General features: G+C 40.2%; 1 protein-coding gene across 2 annotated transcripts in view; it reads right to left on the bottom strand.

Moving 5' to 3' along the window:
- LOC132771124 (gastric triacylglycerol lipase-like) overlaps positions 1–20,056 on the bottom strand; it is a 29,333-nt gene extending 9,277 nt beyond the window's left edge. For both annotated transcript variants that reach the window (XM_067465719.1, XM_060768772.2), the window contains exons 1-8: positions 19,970–20,056; positions 17,026–17,138; positions 16,803–16,920; positions 12,124–12,322; positions 11,021–11,130; positions 9,297–9,433; positions 4,123–4,269; positions 2,028–2,099 (exon numbers count right to left, since the gene is read on the bottom strand). In XM_067465719.1, coding sequence (XP_067321820.1) covers positions 2,028–2,099; positions 4,123–4,269; positions 9,297–9,433; positions 11,021–11,130; positions 12,124–12,322; positions 16,803–16,920; positions 17,026–17,138; positions 19,970–20,015 — 942 coding nt within the window. In that variant the 5' untranslated portion in view covers positions 20,016–20,056. The remainder of the gene's footprint in view (positions 1–2,027; positions 2,100–4,122; positions 4,270–9,296; positions 9,434–11,020; positions 11,131–12,123; positions 12,323–16,802; positions 16,921–17,025; positions 17,139–19,969) is intronic.
- Between the last annotated feature and the right edge of the window lie 1,146 nt (positions 20,057–21,202).

Here is a 21,202-nt window from a genome sequence, read left to right as displayed (position 1 = left end):
GACATCACACTGGCAACCAAGATCCACATAGTTAAAGCAATGGTATTCCCCGTAGTAACCTATGGATGTGAGAGCTGGACCATAGGGAAGGCTGAGTGAAGGAAGATAGACGCTTGTGAACTGTGGTGTTGGAGGAAAGTTCTGAGAGTGCCTTGGACCGCCAGAAGATCCAACCAGTCCGTACTTCAGGAAATAAAGCCCAACTGCTCATTGGAGGGAATGATATTAGAGGCAAAGATGAAGTACTTTGGCCACAAAATGAGAATAAAGGAAAGCTTAGAGAAGACAATTATGCTGGGGAAAATGGAAGGAAAAGGGGAGAGTGGCCGACCAAGGGCAAGATGGATGGATGGTATCCTTGAAGTGACTGGCTTGACCGTGAAGGAGTTGGGGATAGTGATGGCCAACAGGGAGCTCTGGCGTGGGCTGGTCCATTAGGTCACAAAGAGCTGGAAGCGACTGAACAAATAAACAACAACAAAATGCATAGAGTAGTGAGGAGTCACAAGGTGAAGATAAACATGTGCTTCTTGGCCTAACAAGCTATTTGCGTGCAGTGCATTGTAAATGAAGCTTCCTTCCTTTAGAGTTTATTTGGAACCAATATTGTCCAGAGAAGGGTGACTAAAATGATCAAGGGTCTGGAGAACAAACCCTATGAGAAGCGGCTTAAAGAGCTGGGCATGTTTAGCCTGCAGAAGAGAAGGCTATGTAGACATGATGGCCATGTATAAATATGTGAGAGGAAGCCATAAGGAAGAAGGAGCACGCTTGTTTTCTGCTGCCCTGGAGACTAGGATGCGGAACAATGGCTTCAAACTACAAGAAAGGACATTCCACCTGGACATTAGGAAGAACTTCCTAACTGTGAGAGCTGTTCAACAGTGGAACTCTCTGCCCTGGAGTGTGGTGGAGGCTCCTTCTTTGGAGGCTTTTAAGCAGAGGCTGGATTGTCATCTCTCAGGGGTGCTTTGAATTTGGTTTTCCTACTTCTTGGCAGGGGGTTGGACTGGATGGCCCGTGAGATCTCTTCCAACTCTATGATTCTATGAGGAATTCTTAGTGGCAAGAGGTTTTAGAAATCAATACGGTAAAGTTTACTATTAGATGTTATCATTGTTTGTGTCTCTGTACTAAATGTGTGGTTTTATTCACATTTTAAGACATTTTTTATGAAAAAGTCATTTGCGTTGAAATTCAGTTTATGTTGCAAGAATTGTATTCGTTCCTGTTGTGGAAGAACATTTTTAAAAACAAAAAACAGCATATTTTGAGCAAAAAACACTTCTTGTGAAAAACCAAAAACAATGTGTAATTGATTGTTTTTCATAAAAAAATGATTTCAATTTTCAAGACAATAAAGTTTTCACACATTTGTCTATGACCTTTCACATTTTGGATAATGGTATTAAGAAATATGCAAAAGTTCTTGCCTGCAAGCATGAAAAACTGGTTATTTACATCTCCAGAAGGAAGTGGTTTTAAAACTACTTAAACTGTGAAATGAAATTACGTAAAATTGGCTAATTTGACCAGTTGTGCGAAGTCAAGGTAGCTTTGCAATTTTGTTTCCTAAACAGCAGTTCAACCTTTTGCCATTCTTCCTTCTCAATTGAAAATGTCAAAAAAAATTACAACCAAGGAGAGTTGTAAAATTAGAACTGTTTGAGGAAACTGGTATCTGGGTATCAGCTGGTACCTTTTTTTTGCTCATTTGCTATCATATGAACAAGAATCCTCTAAAACCAGTGGTTCTCAACCTGTGGGTCCCCAGATGTTTTGGGCTTCAACAGGTGGTAAACTGGCAGGGATTTCTGGGAGTTGTAGGCCAAAACACCTGGGGACCCACAGGTTGAGAACCACTGCTCTAAAACTGATTGAGAATGAATTTCCCATACATTTTAAACCATTTAAAAAGACATACAAGCAACAAAGGAATTGTAATAATTAGTGGAAAAGAAAAGTCATCCACATTGCGATTAATATTTTTTTAAAAAAATAATGCATTATTCCTCTGTGTAATGTACCTGTTTCCAATGGATAATATTTTGAACAGATGTGCTAGCTGGTGCATGCGATACATACACATCTACTCGGCTCTGAAAGATGAAATTACTTTTTAGTTGTTTTGATCTTTCACAATTGTCACAAATATAGTATTCACTTTCTTTTTGTTGTATTAGAACCCCTCTCCCATAAAGAAAAAAATGTTACCCATATACAGGCAGCGCCAGAGTTACAGACGTTCGACTTGCATGTAATTTCTTTCTGTTCTGTCTGTCTCTGTATTGTCTTTCCAAAACAGCATTGAATGGTTGCCATGTATGTGTACTGTGATCTGCCCTGAGTCCCCATGGGGAGATAGGGTGGAATATAGGGGGGTTGAATAAAAAGTAATGCCTCCACCTTCGTTGCTTGCGTTTGGATGGGAATATTTTAATAAATCATACGCAGAAATAATCCTTAGAATGTGCTCTTTAACTACCACAATTCACTTTTCCACATAATCACCAGACAATTGGATACATTTCTGCCAATAAAGAACAAGTTTTCTGAAACTGTCACGAAAGAAGTTGACACTCTGTTTCTGCAACCAGCATCTCCCAGTTCTTTCAACATCTTCATCAGATGCATAATGATGTCCCCGCAGATCTTTCATTATCGGGAACAGATGGAAGTCAGACGGTGCTAAATATGGACTGTATGGAGGATGCTGTACTGTGAGGAGATCCAGTCTCTGAAGTTCTACTGTGTAGCCATTGTGCACAGATCTTCCGAAAGCCAAGCAAAGCAATAATGTGACCCACACATTCTTGTGAAATGCTGATTATGCTTGAAATTTCTCTCTGAGTGATACGATGATCATCCTGAATCAATCTGTCGACCTTTTGCTTGTGAAACTCAGTGGTTGCTGTCACAAGATATCCAACTCTTAGTACGTCACGCAAGTCAGATGTTCCTACCTCAACATCTTTAAACTTACTCGCCCAATGGCGCACAGTCCTCACATCAACAAAATCACCATAAACAGCTCTGATGAACCTCCTTTGGGGTGACACCTTCTGCTGTCAAGAATTCAATGACTGCACGTTGCTTAAGTCACATTGACTGACCATCTGCGCAGGGTTCCATACTTTGCACTTTAACAACACAACCATTCAATGCTAAGGCTTCCTACCAAAATGGAACTGTAAAGGAGAGTCTACTGAACAAGCCAGTACCTGCCGCATATCAATACTGCCATCTGTTGAGGAGTTACGAAGGTGGAGGCATTACATTTCATTCAACCCTTGTAAATAAAGTGTTGCTGTTGTTCTTCTTGTTGTTGTTGTTACAAATAGGTGTGAGACAACAAGAAATTAGAGGAAATTTACCGCTAGGAAGAGAAATGGTCAGTGTAGCTGGGCCCACAGAGAAAATTCTTACATTCATGACATTCATGACAATAAGAAGGCAGAGGGAGAAGGAGAGAAACTATACACTCTATAACACTATATAACAAAATTTGAAATATGTTCTATTTCTGGTTTGAAAGTATTATTTCCTGTTTAATTGTGCGGTACTTAGTTTGAAAGTAGTTCTTATCCTCCAGAAACGTTGTTTTTGTGTGCCACAAACTACGTTGAATTACTTGAGACTCAATGAGATATTCATTGAAAAGCTATGGAAAAATGTGCTGCAGGATGTCCCACAAAAACAAAGTTTTTGCAGTCGTTCCATGTTTTTTTATGATAGAACCAATTAGAAAATAACATTTATAACCCAGGAACAAAAATGATGTTACATAGTATAATTAAAGAATTAAACCATTAGTAAATTTCAGTGGTGGTGGCCACTGGATAAGAGGGATTAGACAAATCCCCAAAGGGGAGATAGATGTATCAGAGCCCACTAGTCATGTTGACCACTGTTGTTCAGAATGTCCCCAGTTGCCAGTCACCAAGAAGGGATGGCTCAATTGTTGTCTTTGTGTTATGGTTGTGAGCTTACAAAACTAGTTGGCTATTGTGGGCTTCCACTAAAACAAAGATATTTTGAAGGATTTCACTGACAACAGTTAAGTAGTTCATAAAGAACATGTGTATAGAATAAATAAAATGATAATAGAAAGACTGTACCCACCATATTTAAGTTGTTCTCATTAAATCCACACAATATGAACAAGAGGTTGCTACATATGGATACAAGTGCATTTCGGCTACAAAATCCAGCAGCTGCTGTGGAACGAAAATAGCTTTTCGGCAAAAATTCTTTAGCTCCAAACAGTTCCTGCAAAATTTTAGGTAGAAACCAATTCTTATTCCAATTCTACAAGCTTCCAAAATTGAAAATTTGCTAATTACAAAAGACAGTGAAAATTCTCAAATTTCAGTAAAGCATTAAATCTATGCAAGATCTATTTAACCAGATTGGCAATCCAGATCAGCCTTGGGCTTTAGGCAAGAACTGCCAATTATTCAACCTGCTTCACCCTGAAATTAGAAATGAGATGCCCCACAAGACAGCCCGGAGGGAAACCCCAGAGATTCCCTCAAAATCTTACCTCTGGACCCCTGAAGACCTGCTCTTTTTAAAAGATCAGCCACTAAAGCATTTCCCAAATGGTGTCATGTTAATGTTCATAGAATAATAGAATCAAAGAGTTGGAAGAGACCTCATGGGGCATCCAGTCCAACCCCCTGCCAAGAAGCAGGAATATTGCATTCAAATTACCCCTGACAGATGGCCATCCAGCCTCTGTTTAAAAGCTTCGAAAGAAGGAGCCTCCACCACACTCCAGGGCAGAGAGTTCCACTGCTGAACAGCTCTCACAGTCAGGAAGTTCTTCCTCATGTTCAGATGGAATCTCCTTTCTTGTAGTTTGAAGCCAAGAAAATAAACTTGCTCCCTCCTCCCTGTGGCTTCCTCTCACATATTTATGCATGGCTATCATATCTCCTCTCAGCTTTCTCTTCTTCAGGCTAAACATGCCCAGCTCCTTAAGCTGCTCCTCATAGGGCTTGTTCTCCAGACCCTTGATCATTTTAGTCGTTCTCCTCTGGACACATTCCAGCTTGTAAATCTCTCTCTTTAATTGTGGTGCCCAGAATTGGACACAATATTCCAGGTGTGGTCTAACCAAAGCGGAATAGAGGGGTAGCATGACTTCCCTAGATCTAGACATGTTGAAGGCTTTCATGGCTGGAATCAGTGGGTTGTTGTAGGTTTTTTGGTCTATATGGCCATGTTCTAGAAGCATTCTCTCCTGATGTTTCACCTGCATCTATGGCAAGCATCCTCAGAAGCTGTGAGGTCACAATCTCTGAGGGTGCTTGACATAGATGTAGGTGAAACGTCAGGAGAGAATGTTTCTAGAACATGGCCATATAGCCCGAAAAACCTACAACAACCTGGTGTCATGCTGTTCACTTATGCACATAAATCTCAACTCTGTTCCCTTCTTATGCCTTGGAAGGGGACTAGAGAAAGTGACAGTAGAATCCTTCTCTCTATCTGCTAAAGCTGTCAACTTACCCCATATTTTCCTTCATACTATCTTGGGTTAAAGGGATGGGGGAGAACAGAGAAGCCATATTCCACTATCCAGATTAGTTTGTGGAGGCCTGACCTGCTTAGAGAGCTATACCTGCTACACATAAACTATTTCCATTTTTCAGCTAAGACATTTTTACGCAACCCCAGGAATATAAGTATATCAAATAGGTATAAAAATCAACTATCTACTGACAATAAATCACAAAGAAATTTATTTTAGAACAATTTTTTGTTCTACATATCATTTTACCATTTAACAAAAATGAAAACAAATCTGCGCACTAATGAGACGGATGTGCTTGTTTATTTTTATATAAAGAATTACATCTTGGCTGAATATTTTATACTGCGAGACATAGAGCATCATCACAATTTTAATGCTATGCTTGAATGTTTGCTTTGCAACATCAAGCGACAGAACATATTCTGTTGGCGCTCCTTTTTTTGTCCTGGATTCATGTCAATGTCTATGAACCCACCAAGTCTCTGAGATCTTCCGGGGAGGCCCTGCTCTCGATCCCGCCGGCGGGGACGAGAGATAGGGCCTTCTCGGTGGTGGCTCCTCGGCTGTGGAATGCCCTTCCTACGGACATTAGGCTGGCACCATCTCTCATGGCATTCCGAAAAAAGTTGAAGACCTGGATGTTTGTGCAGGCGTTCGAGTAATCCAGTGCAATATTGGTAATTGAACATAGGAATGGAACAATGGACGACGAATTTGGACTACGCTTTGATGATGAGACGATTGGGTTGGTTATTGTAATAATTGTTTAATGTAATTGCTTGTTGTTTATTAAGTGGATAATGTGTTAATTGCTATAGGTGCATTGAATTATTGCTGTTTTTATTGGTGTAAACCGCTGTGAGTCGCCTTCGGGCTGAGAACGGCGGTATATAAGCAAAGTAAATAAATAAATAAATAAATAAATAAATAAAACAGCCACTAGGTGGCAAGCTACCCGGATTTTTCATGACCCCCTAATACAGTAGGGCAGGGGTTCTCAACCTGTGGGTCCCCAGGTGTTTTGGCCTACAACTCCCAGAAATCCCAGCCATTTTACCAGCTGTTAGGATTTCTGGGAGTTGAAGACTAAAACATCTGGGGACCCACAGGTTGAGAACCACTGCAGTAGGGGGTTCCAAATAAGGTCACAAGCCACAGTTTAAGAAACTTTGATCTAGTATAACTTCTTTCCTTTGCTGACAAGCAAAGATCTTTATACTTGGCATGTTGTTGCATGTAATTTATGTACCAGAAAGCATTTTAATGGGGCTGTTCATTTTTAAACTATGTCCTACAATTTTATATTGTTTTAATCTGTTTTTTTAATCAAAATATCCCTGTAGTTAATTATAAAATAGAGTTGTGTGATCCAGTAAAACATGGTTCAAAGGCCATTTCAAAACTGGGCATGCTCATAATTAAATTACTAGAATTGGGGAAACTTCAGGAGCTTCCATCTCCCTCAAATTAATGCTATTGAGTTGAAATGTGCTACAATGGTGGAACACATTTACCACTGTTAGCCCACCAAATTTCAGAACATTTAGCTTATCCACAGATTGTTGGTAAGTTTTCAATTTTTTTGTAAAAACATTTTTAATAATAAAGAAAACATGTTCCTACTTTGAAAGTGTTCTTTCCTGTTTAATAATATGGTCATTACTTTGCAAGTAGTTTAAAGTAAAGAACTGATTGGTGTCTTTTCATGCTGGTGCAGTCTGGGAAATTGAGTTTAGAGCAGGGCCTTTTGAATTCTCTGGCAAAGGTTCCTCCCTTCCCAAACTACATTTCCCAGAGTTCTGTTCTGTTGCCAAAATGCACTGCACCCTCTTTTGCCCTCTGCTAATGCTGAGACTACATTAATTTCAAAGAGGAATAGCAAGGAACTAAGGCAGCCTTTCACTTTGCTTCCTTGCCTTGCACTGAATATAAAGCAGACTTTGGGAGCCTTCTGAGATTTACAGAACTAAAATGAAAAAGTATGGGGTATGTTTCAATTCAAAGATATTTGGTGTGGGCCATGCAAATGCTTCAAATATGGCTTCTGATTTACAAAACTTCCAATTTGCTTACAATTTCTGAAACTTCCAAATTTTTTGCACATGCCTAACCAACATTTCCCCCTGTAAACCCACCTTGCATGCATTATAGGCTAAAACTCTATGCTTATTCACTTCTTGAAATTATTGTGTTTGATCGCAAACTGGATCGGGGTATAGGGTGGCAACCTGTGCTGGATGGGGTTACACTCCCCTTGAAATCACAGGTCCGCAGTCTGGGTGTCCTCCTGGACTCATCACTGACACTTAAATCTCAGGCGTCGGTGGTGGCCGGAAGGCCTTTGCACAATTAAGACTTGTGCGCCAGCTGTGACAGTACCTCGTGAAGGCAGATCTGGCCAGGGTGGTCCATGCCTTAGTCACCTCCAGATTGGACTACTGTAATGCATTCTACGTGGGGCTGCCCTTGAAAATGGCCCGGAAATTCCAATTGGTACAACAGGCGGCAGCCAGGTTACTAACTGGTGCAACCCTCCTGTTTAAGGAGCTCCACTGGCTGCCGTTCACTTTCCGGTCCCAATTCAAGGTGCAGGTTCTTACCTACAAAGCCCTGAACGGTTTGGGACCCGCCTACCTATGTGACCGCATCTCTGTATACGAACCCACACAATCTCTTCGATCATCTGGAGAGGCCCTGCTCACGCTCCCACCTCTTTCGCAGAAGCAATTGGTGGGGACGAGGGAGAGGGCCTTCTCGGTGGTGGCCTCTCGACTCTGGAACTCACTTCCCAGAGACATCAGACATGCCCCAACACTGGCAGTCTTTAAGAGGAGCTTGAAAACGTGGTTGTTCCAGTGTGCCTTCCCAGAATAAGGAAAACTCTCAGCATTATGGGCCGACCAAGGACAAGATGGATGGATGGCATCCTTGAAGTGACTGGACTGACCTTGAGGGAGCTGGGGGTGGTAACGGCCGACAGGGAGCTCTGGCGTGGGCTGGTCCATGAGGTCACGAAGAGTCGGAGACGACTGAACGAATGAACAACACAACTCAGCATTATGTCCTCAAAATGCACTTTATTACTGCCTTAGGATTGACTGCATTCCCTCATTCTCTCTAAAAAATACTATCCCAATTATATCCTACCTGGTTCACATCAGCATAATTTTTTAATTTTAATTTATCACATTTGGCCCGGTCTTTAGTTTTAAATGTTTATATGTTACTGTTTATTGCTTTTGTCTATTTTGTTCATGTGATTATTATTTATATTGCATTGCTTTGTTTATTGATGTATTGCAGGCTTGGCCTCATGTAAGCCGCACCGAGTCCCCTGGGGAGATGGTAGCAGGGTACAAATAAAGTGTTGTTGTTGTTGTTGTTGTTATTGTTATTGTTATTGTTATTATTATTATTATTATTATTATTATTATTATAGTCTGGTATGGGAAGAAGTCTATGGGAGTGATATACAATCCTAGTGATGCCACTGACTGTCATTTAATTTTTAAAAACTTTTGTGTAAATATATTTTTAAACTATACCCTGTCTTTGGGCTTCTAAGGCACTTTGGGTTATATATAAAGAGAAAGACAAGATTAAATATTTAAATGAAAACTCAATGCTGTATAAAGCCAGTCATTTACAACTATTTCATTCTGAGGCCAAGCCCTGCTTCCTTCCCCTAGATTCCCCTGTCGTCATCACTCGGCTCCAAAATTAGTCATAAGCAAAGACACCATAAATATATACATACCTTGATTTGAAAATCGGGAAGTATTGAAAGCTTTGTTAAAGGCGTTTTTGCATACTTGACTGTGGCAACAGGTGCTAGGGCAACAAACATCTTGATTTTGGCAGCCAATTGAGCATTGGTAGAAAAAGCTATAAAAGCTAAGGGAAAGAAAAATAAACTTTATTTAATTTCAAAGAAAAGCATGGTGATAGGTCTATGGGGAAATCTAATAAGATGGTCTGTTTATTTTTTACTTTAATAAAATGATAATTTATTTTCTCTAAAAAATAAAGCGCACATGCCAATTTCAAACTAACATATTTTCATAGTATGAATATACCAAAATCCAAATAAACCATACTCGAAATCTTGTTCATAGTAAAGGTAAAGGCTTTCCCCTGACATGAAGTCCATAGAATCATAGAATCAGAGAGTTGGAAGAGACCTCATGGGCCATCCAGTCCAACCCCCTGCCAAGAAGCAGGAATATTGCATTCAAATCACCCTTGACAGATGGCCATCCAGCCTCTGTTTAAAAGCTTCCAAAGAAGGAGCCTCCACCACACTCCGGGGCAGAGAGTTCCACGGCTGAATGGCTCACACAGTGAGGAAGTTCTTCCTCATGTTCAGATGGAATCTCCTTTCTTGTAGTTTGAAGCCATTGTTCCGCATGCTAGTCTCTAGGGCAGCAGAAAATAAGCTTGCTCCCTCCTCCCTGTGGCTTCCTCTCATATATTTATACATGGCTATCATATCTCCTCTCATCCTTCTCTTCTTCAGGCTAAACATGCCCAGCTCCTTAAGCCGCTCCTCATAGGGCTTGTTCTCCAGACCCTTGATAATTTTAGTCGCCCTCCTCTGGACACATTCCAGCTTGTCAATATCTCTCTTGAATTGTGGTGCCCAGAATTGGACACAATATTCCAGGTGTGGTCTAACCAAAGCGGAATAGAGGGGTAGCATTACTTCCTTAGATCTAGACACTATGCTCCTATTGATGCAGGCCAAAATCCCATTGGCTTTTTTGCCGCCACATCACATTGTTGTCTCATGTTTAACTTGTTGTCCACGAGGACTCCAAGGTTTTTTTCACACGTACTGCTCTCGAGCCAGGCATTGTCCCCCATTCTGTATCTTTGCATTTCATTTTTTATGCCTAAGTGGAGTATCTTGCATTTGTCACTGTTGAACTTCATTTTGTCGTGTCCGACTCTGGGGGGTGGTGCTCATCTCCATTTCCAAGCCCAAGAGCCGGCATTGTTCATAGACACCTCCAAGGTCATGTGGCTGGCATGACTGCATGGAGTGCCATTACTTTCCTGCCAGAGCGGTACCTATTGCTCTACTCACATTTGCATGTTTTCAAACTGCTAGGTTGGCAGAAGCTGGGGCTGACAGCGGAAGCTCATGCCGCTCCCTGGATTCGAACCTGTGACCTTTCAGTCAACAAGCTCAACAGCTCAGCATTTTAACCCACTGCACCACTGGGGGCTCATAGTTGTTCATAGTTTGTGTTTGTTAACATGTATTAAATATCTGCTGGCAGTGCAGAGGCACAGAGCCCCACATCAAAGACACAGTAGCCCTGCATCATCTGATGCGCTCCAGCAAACTCCGTGCCACCAGCATGCCAGTAGCACTGAGAAGTGGCGAGAAGACACTTGTGATGAGGTCATTAGAAGATGTATTAAAATTGGGAACAAAATCTCCTCGATATTCCCAGTCATAAGTAAAGAGTAACTTACCAATGGTTGTTCCTTGTGAGTGGCCGATATAATATAGTTGTCTCTGTTGAGTGTGCCGCAGAACAAAATCAACTGATGCTGGCAGATCATATTTAGCCATATGATCGTAACTTAAAGGGAAAAAAACCCACTAAATTAAGCTAGATCCATCGGAAAGCTGAAGTACACAGCAAACAAATTCTATGCTGAAATAGTGTATATTCCATTTAGTTTACCAGGCTCCAATTTTATAGTGATTGTAATGTTTTTAAAAATGTTTTAATGTAGTTCAATTCTGATGTTAATTTTAATTTAAATGTATTGTCGAAGGCGTGAAAATGAACAAAATTTGGCTACCAGTATTTTAAAAAAACTCTAAAATTGTGTCCAAATTTGGTGTCAATTTGTCCAGTGGTTTTTGCGCTCTGTTAATCCCACAAACGAACATTACATTTTTATTTATATAGATTAATTATAAAGAACAACACTCAAACACAGGGGAACTCCAGACAAGAAACAATCAGGGACAGCTAACCACCTCTCAGCAAAAGATTCCCCCAGGCAGTAAGAAGCCAGACCTTGAAACTGTCAGGTTATTAAATGCTCATCAAGGTGGCCAATTGAACCATTTACCCCTAGCTCCAATAGACAAGAATTCTTTCTCCCACCCTGGACATTCCACAGATATATAAACCGAATTTTCTTTGTTTCCAACAGACCTCTCAACCTCTGAGGATGCATGCCATAACTGCAGGCAAAATGCCAGGAGAGAATGCTTCTAGAACATGGCCATACAGCCCAAAAAACCTACAACAACCCATTTAATTTAAATGTTTATTCAAATTGTATATTGTTGTTAAGGCACTGAATTGCTGCCTATCTGTAAGCTGCCTTGAATCTCCTTTGGGGTCGAGAAAGGCAGGATATAAATACAGTAAACAAATAAATAAATATTTTGTACATGTACTATAGACACTCACAGGAATCATAAGATAAGTCTGGAAAAGCTCCTAGGTCTCATGGAGTAGGCTATGAACTCTGCTCAGACATTAAACGCAATGTGCTATTATTAGATTGCACGTGCTTCAGAAGAAGGGATGACAAAAAACCAAAAGCCAAACTACCTAAATGCCCAAAACTTCCTTGACGTGGGTGAAAGAGAAATGTGTTTTTGGGACCAGCTGGTTCCTCGGCTATTTCCTAGCCAAACATCATAGCCAGCATCAGCTAACATGAAAGCTAGACTGCTATGGGGGAAATTCTGGTACCAGTTGGATGCATCTACAAGCAAGCCATGTTGGAGAAACACCACTGGCTTTGGACCTGGAAGACATAAAGAAATTACTGATTAGGAACACATATCTTCACTCTGCATTCTTATATGTGAATAAGAGAGAAGACATTTCAAACTTTTAAAATGTGAGATTACATATGTTTTAATATTTCCTTCTTGAATTGTTTTGCACCAATTTATCGAAAAAATATTGCTGCTGCTGTCGCTATTCTTCCTCTTTCCCAGTTCAGGATGTACTATATATACTCGAATATAAGCCAAGTTTTTCAGCTCTTTTATTAGGTTGAAAAAGTCCCCCTCGGCTTATACTTGAATCAAGGTTATTTATTATTTTACCTTCTTCTTCTTCTTCTTCTTCTTCTTCTTCTTCTTATTATTATTATTATTATTATTATTTTACTCTCATTATTATTCTTTGATTTACATTATTTTACTCTATTATTATTATTAAATGTATTATTTTACTCAATTTTTATTATTATATTTTTTATTCTATTTATTATTGTTATTATTACATTTATTATTATTATTATTATTATTATTACATTTCCATTATTTTTCTCTATTATTTTATTACATTTATTATTTTACTCTATTATATTTGGAAGGATATATATTTCCTCTTCGAAATTCTATCCTAGTTATCAGGCCCATAGCCAGGATTTTGTTTTGAGGGGAGCTGAGTTTGTTTCGGGGGGGGGGGGGGGTCTGAGTCTGAGTGAAAGAGGGTCTACCCAAGCAAACCTTTTGTATCGTTATCCCTATACCCCCATGCATATGGGATATATTGAGCATGGTGATCAGATCATGATATGAATAAACATAACAGTTTAAATAATATACCAGTAAGGCCTTCTCACGGACCACCATGAGAATTGGGGGGGGGGGGCTGAAGCCCCCCAAGCCCCCCCCCCCCCCCCCAGCCACATGCCTGCTAGTTATATATTTCACCTGGTCATGTTCAGCATTATTTTTAAAAATTTTAATTATTACATTTGACCCAGTCATAGGTTTTTAAGCATTGTTGTACTATTGTTAATGTTTACTGCTTGTTTTTTGTTTATGAGTTTCATTTTATTGTTTTGTATTGCTGTTGTTGTTTTTGCTGATGTATTGTGGGCTCAGCCTCATGTAAGCCGCACCGAGTCCCTTGGGGAGATGATAGCGGGGTACAAATAAAGTATTATAATTATTAAAAAGGTAAAGGTAGTCCCCTGACATTAAGTCCAGTCATGTCTGACTCTGGGGTGTGGTGCTCATCTCAATTTCTAAGCCGAAGAGCCAGCGTTGTCCGTAGACACCTCCAAGGTCATGTGGCCGGCATGACTGCATGGAGCGCCGTTACCTTCCCGCCGGAGCGGTACCTATTGATCTACTCACATTTGCATTTTTTCGAACTGCTAGGTTGGCAGAAGCTAGGGCTGACAGCGGAAGCTCACGCCGCTCCCCGGAATCGAACCTGCGACCTTTTGATCAACAAGCTCAGCAGCTCAGTGCTTTAACCCACTGCGCCACTGGGGGCTCCATTATTATTATTATTATTATTATTATTATTAAGCACATTTACATTGAAAAGAGTTAGAATAATGGTTTACTCAGAGCTGGACCGTCTTATCTTAAATTAGTTTTATGTAAATATTCAAAAACATTTAACCTACCGATGCCTCGATTAATGTAATTTTATTGATATCTATTTTTATTTTGAAACTTACCAGTAGCTGCTGCATTTTCCACTCTCAGCTTATATTTGAGTCAATATATTTTCCCAGTTTTTTGTGGTAAAAGTAAGTGCCTTGGCTTATATTTGGGTTGGTTTATACTCAAATATATACAGTACATAAAAATTCACAAATAGAAAAATTAAAAAGAGATTAAAATAGCAAATTGAAAATCCATCACATTATATAATCAACTATATAACATCAGTAATTTCACAAAATTGTTGGAAACAAACAATGACATTCTTGCAAAAGATCACATGTTTAAGCTATCAAAGAGCAAAGTCCGGCTATTCTTGTCAACTCACTGAATCACAAGGTCATTACACCTTTCTTACCCAGGATGGGCCTTTTTTCCCCTTGGCATTCAAATGTTTGCCTAGATCAGGGGTCCTCAAACTTTTTAAACAGAGGGCCAGGTCACAATCCCTCAAACTGTTGGAGGGCCGGATTATAATTTGAAAAAATCATGAATGAATTCCTATGCACACTGCACATATCTTATTTGTAGTGCAAAAAAACCACTTAAAAACAATACAATAATTAAAATGAAGAACAATTTTAACAAATATAAACTTAATAGTATTTCAATGAGAAGTATAGACCTGCTTTTGGCTGATGAGATAGGATTGTTGTTGTTGTGTGTTTTCAAATAATTTCAGACTTAGGATGACCCTGAGTGAGGGCCGGGTAAATGACCTTGGAGGGTCGTATCCGCCCCCGGGTCTTAGTTTGAGGACCACTGGCCTAGATCATTCTAAATCAGTCACGGTGCTAATCTATCCCAGAACTTAATTGAACTCATTCAGTTCAAGCTGTACCAAATCCATTCAAACAGCCAGATTTAATTCAGAATACAGGTCTGGATCACAGTCTCTATTATTATCCTTGGATTTTCAGAGATAGAGGGGGGAAGGGGAAAGAAGTTTTATTTTTTTTAAATGTGGCTTTTCTCTGAATTACAAATTCCCTGAAGAAGAAAACACTCATTCTTAAATCTATATCTATATCTATGTATGTAATAAAGGTCAGTGTTTGTATGCGGAGGAAGGACGGGAGGGATGTGTATGTGGCAGTGTTCTGATTGGCTGCCACTGTGGTACAGTTTGCATATGGTCTCTGATTGGCCAGCCTGAAAATTCCAAGATTCTAATTGGCTGCTACTGTGGTACAATTTGCATATGGTCTCTGATTGGCCAATCTCAACATTCCAAGGAAGCAGAGGGAATAGCAAAGGGGCCTGAAGCTGTCAGGAATGGTTGGAGTTGAAGTCCAAAACACCTTGTGGCCCCCAACAATGACAGAACAAGACCAAAGCTGGCACACAGACCCCCCGCCCCCCAAGACCCACTCTACATCCTGGTGCAGTTTGAGGGAGGATGGACCATGGATGACAGAACTTGCAGTAGTTTAACTCACTTCCTTGGCCCACACCAATGACGAATCAGGACCAAACTTGGCACACAGAGGCCCAATGGCCCACTTTATAACCTGGTGTCGATTAGGGCAGGATGGCCCACGAATGATGGGATTTGCAGTACCTTCACCTGATTCACTTCCCACAGAACACTGCAGTCCCTACAAATCACAGACCAGGTCCAAACTTGGCACACAGAGTACTCATGACCCACTCTACATCCTGATGCAGTTCTAAGGGGGATGGACCATGGATGATGGGGCTTGCAGTACCTTTATTCACTTACTGAAACCACTGCAACCCTCATCCAATGACTGATCAAGACCAAATTGGCACAAAGAGCCATCATGACCCACTCTACATCCTGCTTTAGTTTGGAGGAGGGTGGACTATGGATGATGGGACTTGAAGTACCTTCACTCACTTACTGAAACCACTGCAACCCTCATCCAATGACTGATAAAGACCAAACTTGGCACACAGAGCTCCTATGACCCACTCTATATCCTGCCGCAGTTTGGAGAAGAGTGTGCCATGGATGATGGGACTTCAAGTACCTTCACTCACTTACTGAAACGACTGCAACCCTCATCCAATGACTGATAAAAACCAAACTTGGCACACAGAGCCCCCATGACCCACTCTATATCCTGCTACTGTTTGGAGGAGAGTGGGTCATGGATGCTGGGACTTCAAGTGCCTTCACTCACTTCCTGAAAACAATGCAACCATCATCCAATGACCAATAAAGACCAAACTTGGCATATAGAACCTCCATTATCCACTTTCTCTAATAACCCGAGCAGCGCTGGGTCCCCAAGCTATTACTTGGGGTTCTGGCCCTACTTACCTCTTCAAACGCATCTCCTCCTATGAACCGACCAGGACACTAAGATCGTCTGGGGAGGCCCTGCTCTCGGTCCCGCCTGCATTGTAGGCGCGCCTGGAGGGGACGAGAGACAGGGCCTTCTCAGTGGTGGCCCCTCGGCTGTGGAATGCCCTTCCTGCAGACATCAGATCGACCCCCTCACTGTTGGCGTTTCGGAGGAAGGTGAAGACCTGGCTATTCGAACAAGCGTTTGACTAAACAGTGAAATTGAACATAGGAATACAGAACAATGGATAATGAGAGTGGATTCTGATTTTATTGTTGAGGCGTTATGATTGTTATACTGTTGTTAATTGTTGATGTTATAATCTATTTTAATTGCATTATACTGTTTTGTGATATTTTGCATTGTTGTGTAAACCGCTTTGAGTTGCCTAAGGGCTGAGAAAAGCGGTATAGAAATAAAGTAAATAAATAAATAATAAATAATACTGTAATATTATAAAGGAAATCACACTATGGATATTTTAGAATAAAACTCCTACTTTCAGTGGTGTCATTTATTCTGCCATGTGGAATTCTGAAGATGGTCAAGACATATCCATCTTCTGTCACAACATCGTAAACCTCACAGGGGTACTGCCAATACTGAATGAGTTCTTTCTGCACAGAGAGAAAGAGAGAAATGAAAGGAAAAGCAATCTGTTTTTAAAACTTTGAAATCCACAGTAGAGTTCATATTCTGGAGCATATTTTTCTGATACTTACACCATTCAGAGAGGCTTCAGGATCAACTTTTCCACCCAGAATATGTCCTTGAACTAACATGGAGCCATAAAGCATACCCATAAGGAGAAGAATTGAGCACGTCTTCATTCTGTCTGTAATGATGTATTAGTACTAAATTTATTTCTTAACACAGCTTCATATTCCAATGATAAGTAATATTACAAAATGAATATAATATGGCAAAATGAAGCACACCTCCCAAACTCAAAGGCAGTGAGTTAAAACAGATAAAGAAAAGTAAATTAACTTCATTTAGACCTGGATGCAAACCAACATTCTAGATAAGAAGGCACATAGACCGGTCACTTTTAAATACATGATATGTTTTCAATAGTAAACACAAAGAGGACATAACTTTTTGAGAGCAAAAATAAACAATGGAGTCCTCATAATGCAGAATGCAGAATTTCTTTTCCCTTATCTGTAATGTTGAACTACTACATAATCCAAAATTGTCCAAATGAGTTGCTGAAATAATAGCCCGGAAAAACCTACAACAACCCAATAATACCTTTGCTTTCTGATAGTTCCATGTGCACAAACTTGTGTTTCATGTCCAAAATAGTTTAAAAATATTGTATAAATTGCTCCTGGCTATATTTAAGAGGTATATATGAAACATAAATGAATTGGCTATTTAGGTATACTGTAAGTGCCATCTCCAAGATACTTGTATGCAAATACGGGTATTCCAAAATCCAAAAAACAAACAAACAAAAAACATCATCCTGAAATCAAAACAGATCGATTCTGAAGCATTTCAGATAAAGAAGAATCCACCTGTACAATCCATTTGTGTGTGTTTCTTATATTTATAACGGGTCTTTGTTTCAAAGTAGCCTGTAACAATCCTGTTGAGGACTTTAATCTTTTTAAATTCAGTTATAAATGTCATTTACTCATTGGTTCTATCATAAAAATATGGAAACGCATTTAATAAACTATTAGAACTTTCTTTTTGTGGGACATCCTGCAGCGCATTTTGCTATATTTTTTCAATGAATATCTCAGAGTCTGAAACAATTCAACATAGTTTGTAGAAGCCATAAAAATGAAGTTTCTGGAGTAGAACAACTATGTTCAAAGTAAGTACTGTACAATTAAATAGGAAATAACACTTTCAAACCAGGAACAGAAATTCTTTCAAATTTTGCAACAGTGTAACCAGTACAATAAAGTCCACTGAAAATGAACAATATTAATAATCCTGCTAAAGAAACAATTGGGATTCGTGGGTTACGTGGAAGCAGCCCTATTTTTAAAACTGTCCATCCATAAAAACAGTGCACATCTTTCTTAAATTTCATAACTTTCTTAACCTGAACTAAAGGTTATAAGGGCTATGAAGTGCAAAAGGGTCCTTTCTTGGAAACACCTAAAACAATCAAGCAATCCTTTAGATGTTGCTTAACAAGAACTCCTAAGCAGTTCTAGAAAGCAAAGCCTTTGAAGCATGTTGATGAGTGCACTTAAACAATTCTATCATAAACAAAAAAGATGAAAACTGGAGAGCACCCAAAAGAATCCACAAGGAAAACTAGCTAAATGTCTTAAGTCAAGTCAAGTTCGCTTGATTATGGTCAATGACCTGTTCAAGAAGATAAATGTCTCAAAGGGAGCATCCACACCAGTGTTTCTCAACCTGGGGGTCAGGACCCCTGGGGGGTTGTGAAGGGTGTCAGAGTGGTCTCCAAAGACCAGAGGGGTCGCCGAAGACACAGTATTTTCTGTTGGTCATGGGGGTTCTGTGTGGGAAGTTTGGCCCAATTCTATCGTTGGTGGGGCTCTGACACCCCTTCACAACCCCCCCCCCCCCAGGTTGACCTGATGTGGATGCTCCCTTTGAGACATTGCTCCTGACCCCCAGGTTGAGAAACACTGATGTGGATGCTCCCTTTGAGACATTTATCTTCTTGAACAGGTCATTGACCATAATCAAGCGAACTTGTCTTGACTTAAGACATTTAGCCAGTTTTCCTTGTGGATTCTTTTGGGTGCTTGGATTATAGGTAATTTATAAATCCCAGTAACTACAATTCCCAAATGTTAAGGTCTGTTTTCCCTAAACCCCACCAATGTTCACATTTGGACATATTGAGTATCTGTGCCAAGTTTCGTCCAGATCCATTATTGGTTGAGTCCACAGTGCTCTCTGAATGTAGGTGAACTACAACTCCAAAACTCAAGGTCAATGCCCACCAAAACCTTCCAATATTTTCTGTTGGTCATGAGAATTCTGTGTGCCAAGTTTGGTTCAATTCCATAATTGTGGGAGTTCAGAGTGCTCTTCGATTGTAGGTTAACTATAAATCCCAGCAACTGCTATCAATCCCTCCTGCAACCTCACCAGTATTCAAATTTGGATTTGTCAGGTATTTGTGCCAAATTTGGTTCAGTGAATGAAAATACACCCTGCATATTGTATATTTACATTATGATTAACAACAGGAGCAAAAATGACAGTTGTGAAGAAGCAATGAAAATAATTGTATGGTTGAGGGGTCACCACAACATGAGGAACTGTATTAAGAGGTCACAGCATTAGGAAGGTTGGGAACCTCTGATCTACACTGTTGAATTAATGGCCAATGCTAAGGAATCATGGGAGCTGAAGTTTTGAAAGGTCTTTATTTTTCTCTGCCAAAGTGGTGGTGCTCCACCAGACTAAAGATCCCTGGATTCCATAGGGTTCACCCATGACAGTTAAAGGGGTATGAAACTGGATACATTCTACAGTGCAGAGCCAGCCAAAGAGATCCATAGAACTACTTTACTGCATAGAAAGTCCAGTATATTTCAGTCTATGTTTCTAGCTTTCTCCAAAACTAAATATAACCAAAAATAGGAAAGGAACAGACATCATTCTAAGTTAAAACAATACTATAAACAATTCATTAACATTTTCATATATACATGTGCCTACCGATTTGAAATATGACTGCAGAAATTTCTGAACCTGATAATCTCATTCCATTTGGTGGACAAATATGTAAACTAGGCTCAAGGTTTTTATGTTAGCAGGTGGTCAGGAAAAAAGTGTTTACAAGAGTGGGAGGAGATTAAGAGCTTCATTTAGTTTTCTAGGAGCCAACAACTTTAATTTTAAAATCAACTGAAACTCTTTATTTAAAAGAACCTCCTGGCTCTAAAATGAGCCAAAATAAACCTCTGATACTTTGAGATATGTCTCCAGGGTTTCTTTGTGGCCACAAATCTGTAGGGCCATATTTTGGCCCCCACAATAGGAGCCACTCTAGCAACAAAACATCCTTGATCATCTCAAAAAAGGAAATGTATACCTGCAATTTCCATTCAATTCTGCCAGAAACAATCTATTAAAAATTTGACAGAAATATATAAGACTCTCCAAAAAATTTAAGAAAAGGGGATCCATTTCCAGCACTTTTAAGTTCTTGAAGCTCAAGAACAGTGGTTCTCAACCTGTGGGGCCACAGATGTTTTGGTCTTCAAATCCCAGAAATCCTAACAGCTGGTAAACTGGCTGGGATTTCTAGGAGTTGTAGGTCAAAACACCTGGGGACCCACAGGTTGAGAACCACTGCTCTAGAAGTTGATGCTTAATCCAGACAAGACAGAGGAGCTCCCATTTAGTTGTAAGACAGATGTGGGAATAGGGAGTCAGCCTGTGTTAGATGGGATTACACTCCCCTGAAAACGCAGGTTCTCAGTTTGGGGGTACTCCTGAATTTGGGTCTGAACCTAGAAGCCCAGGTATCAACAGCAACCAGGAGTGCTTGTGCACAGTTCAAACTAGTGCGCCAACTGCACCTATTCCTGGAGAAGTCAGACCTGGCCACGGTGGGATGTGCCTTGGTTACATCCCAGTTGGATTATTATAATGTGGTCTACATGGGGCTACCTCTGAAAAATGCTTGGAAATTTCAGTTGGTTGAAAAAGCAGCAGCCAGACTCCAAACTGGGGCTGACTAGTAGGGTTGTGTCTTTAGGATAAACCTTGTCCCGTTATGTGTTCTGGCTTTTGTTGGGGGTGCTGATCTATTTTTGGAAGCCTCCCAAAATTGGGAGGATTGTTTTTGGTTTGGGGCCCCATAAAGCACCCCATTATGGGCAGGAGCTTCCCACATACTGGTTCCCCTTTTTGGTGTGTGCTTCTGATCTTCTTACCTGGCACCTG

Source organism: Anolis sagrei, chromosome 3, assembly GCF_037176765.1.
Source record: "Anolis sagrei isolate rAnoSag1 chromosome 3, rAnoSag1.mat, whole genome shotgun sequence".
Taxonomy (NCBI): domain Eukaryota; kingdom Metazoa; phylum Chordata; class Lepidosauria; order Squamata; family Dactyloidae; genus Anolis; species Anolis sagrei.
The sequence above is the reverse complement of the archived record's forward strand: the minus strand, read 5'-3'. Positions and strand labels throughout refer to the sequence as shown.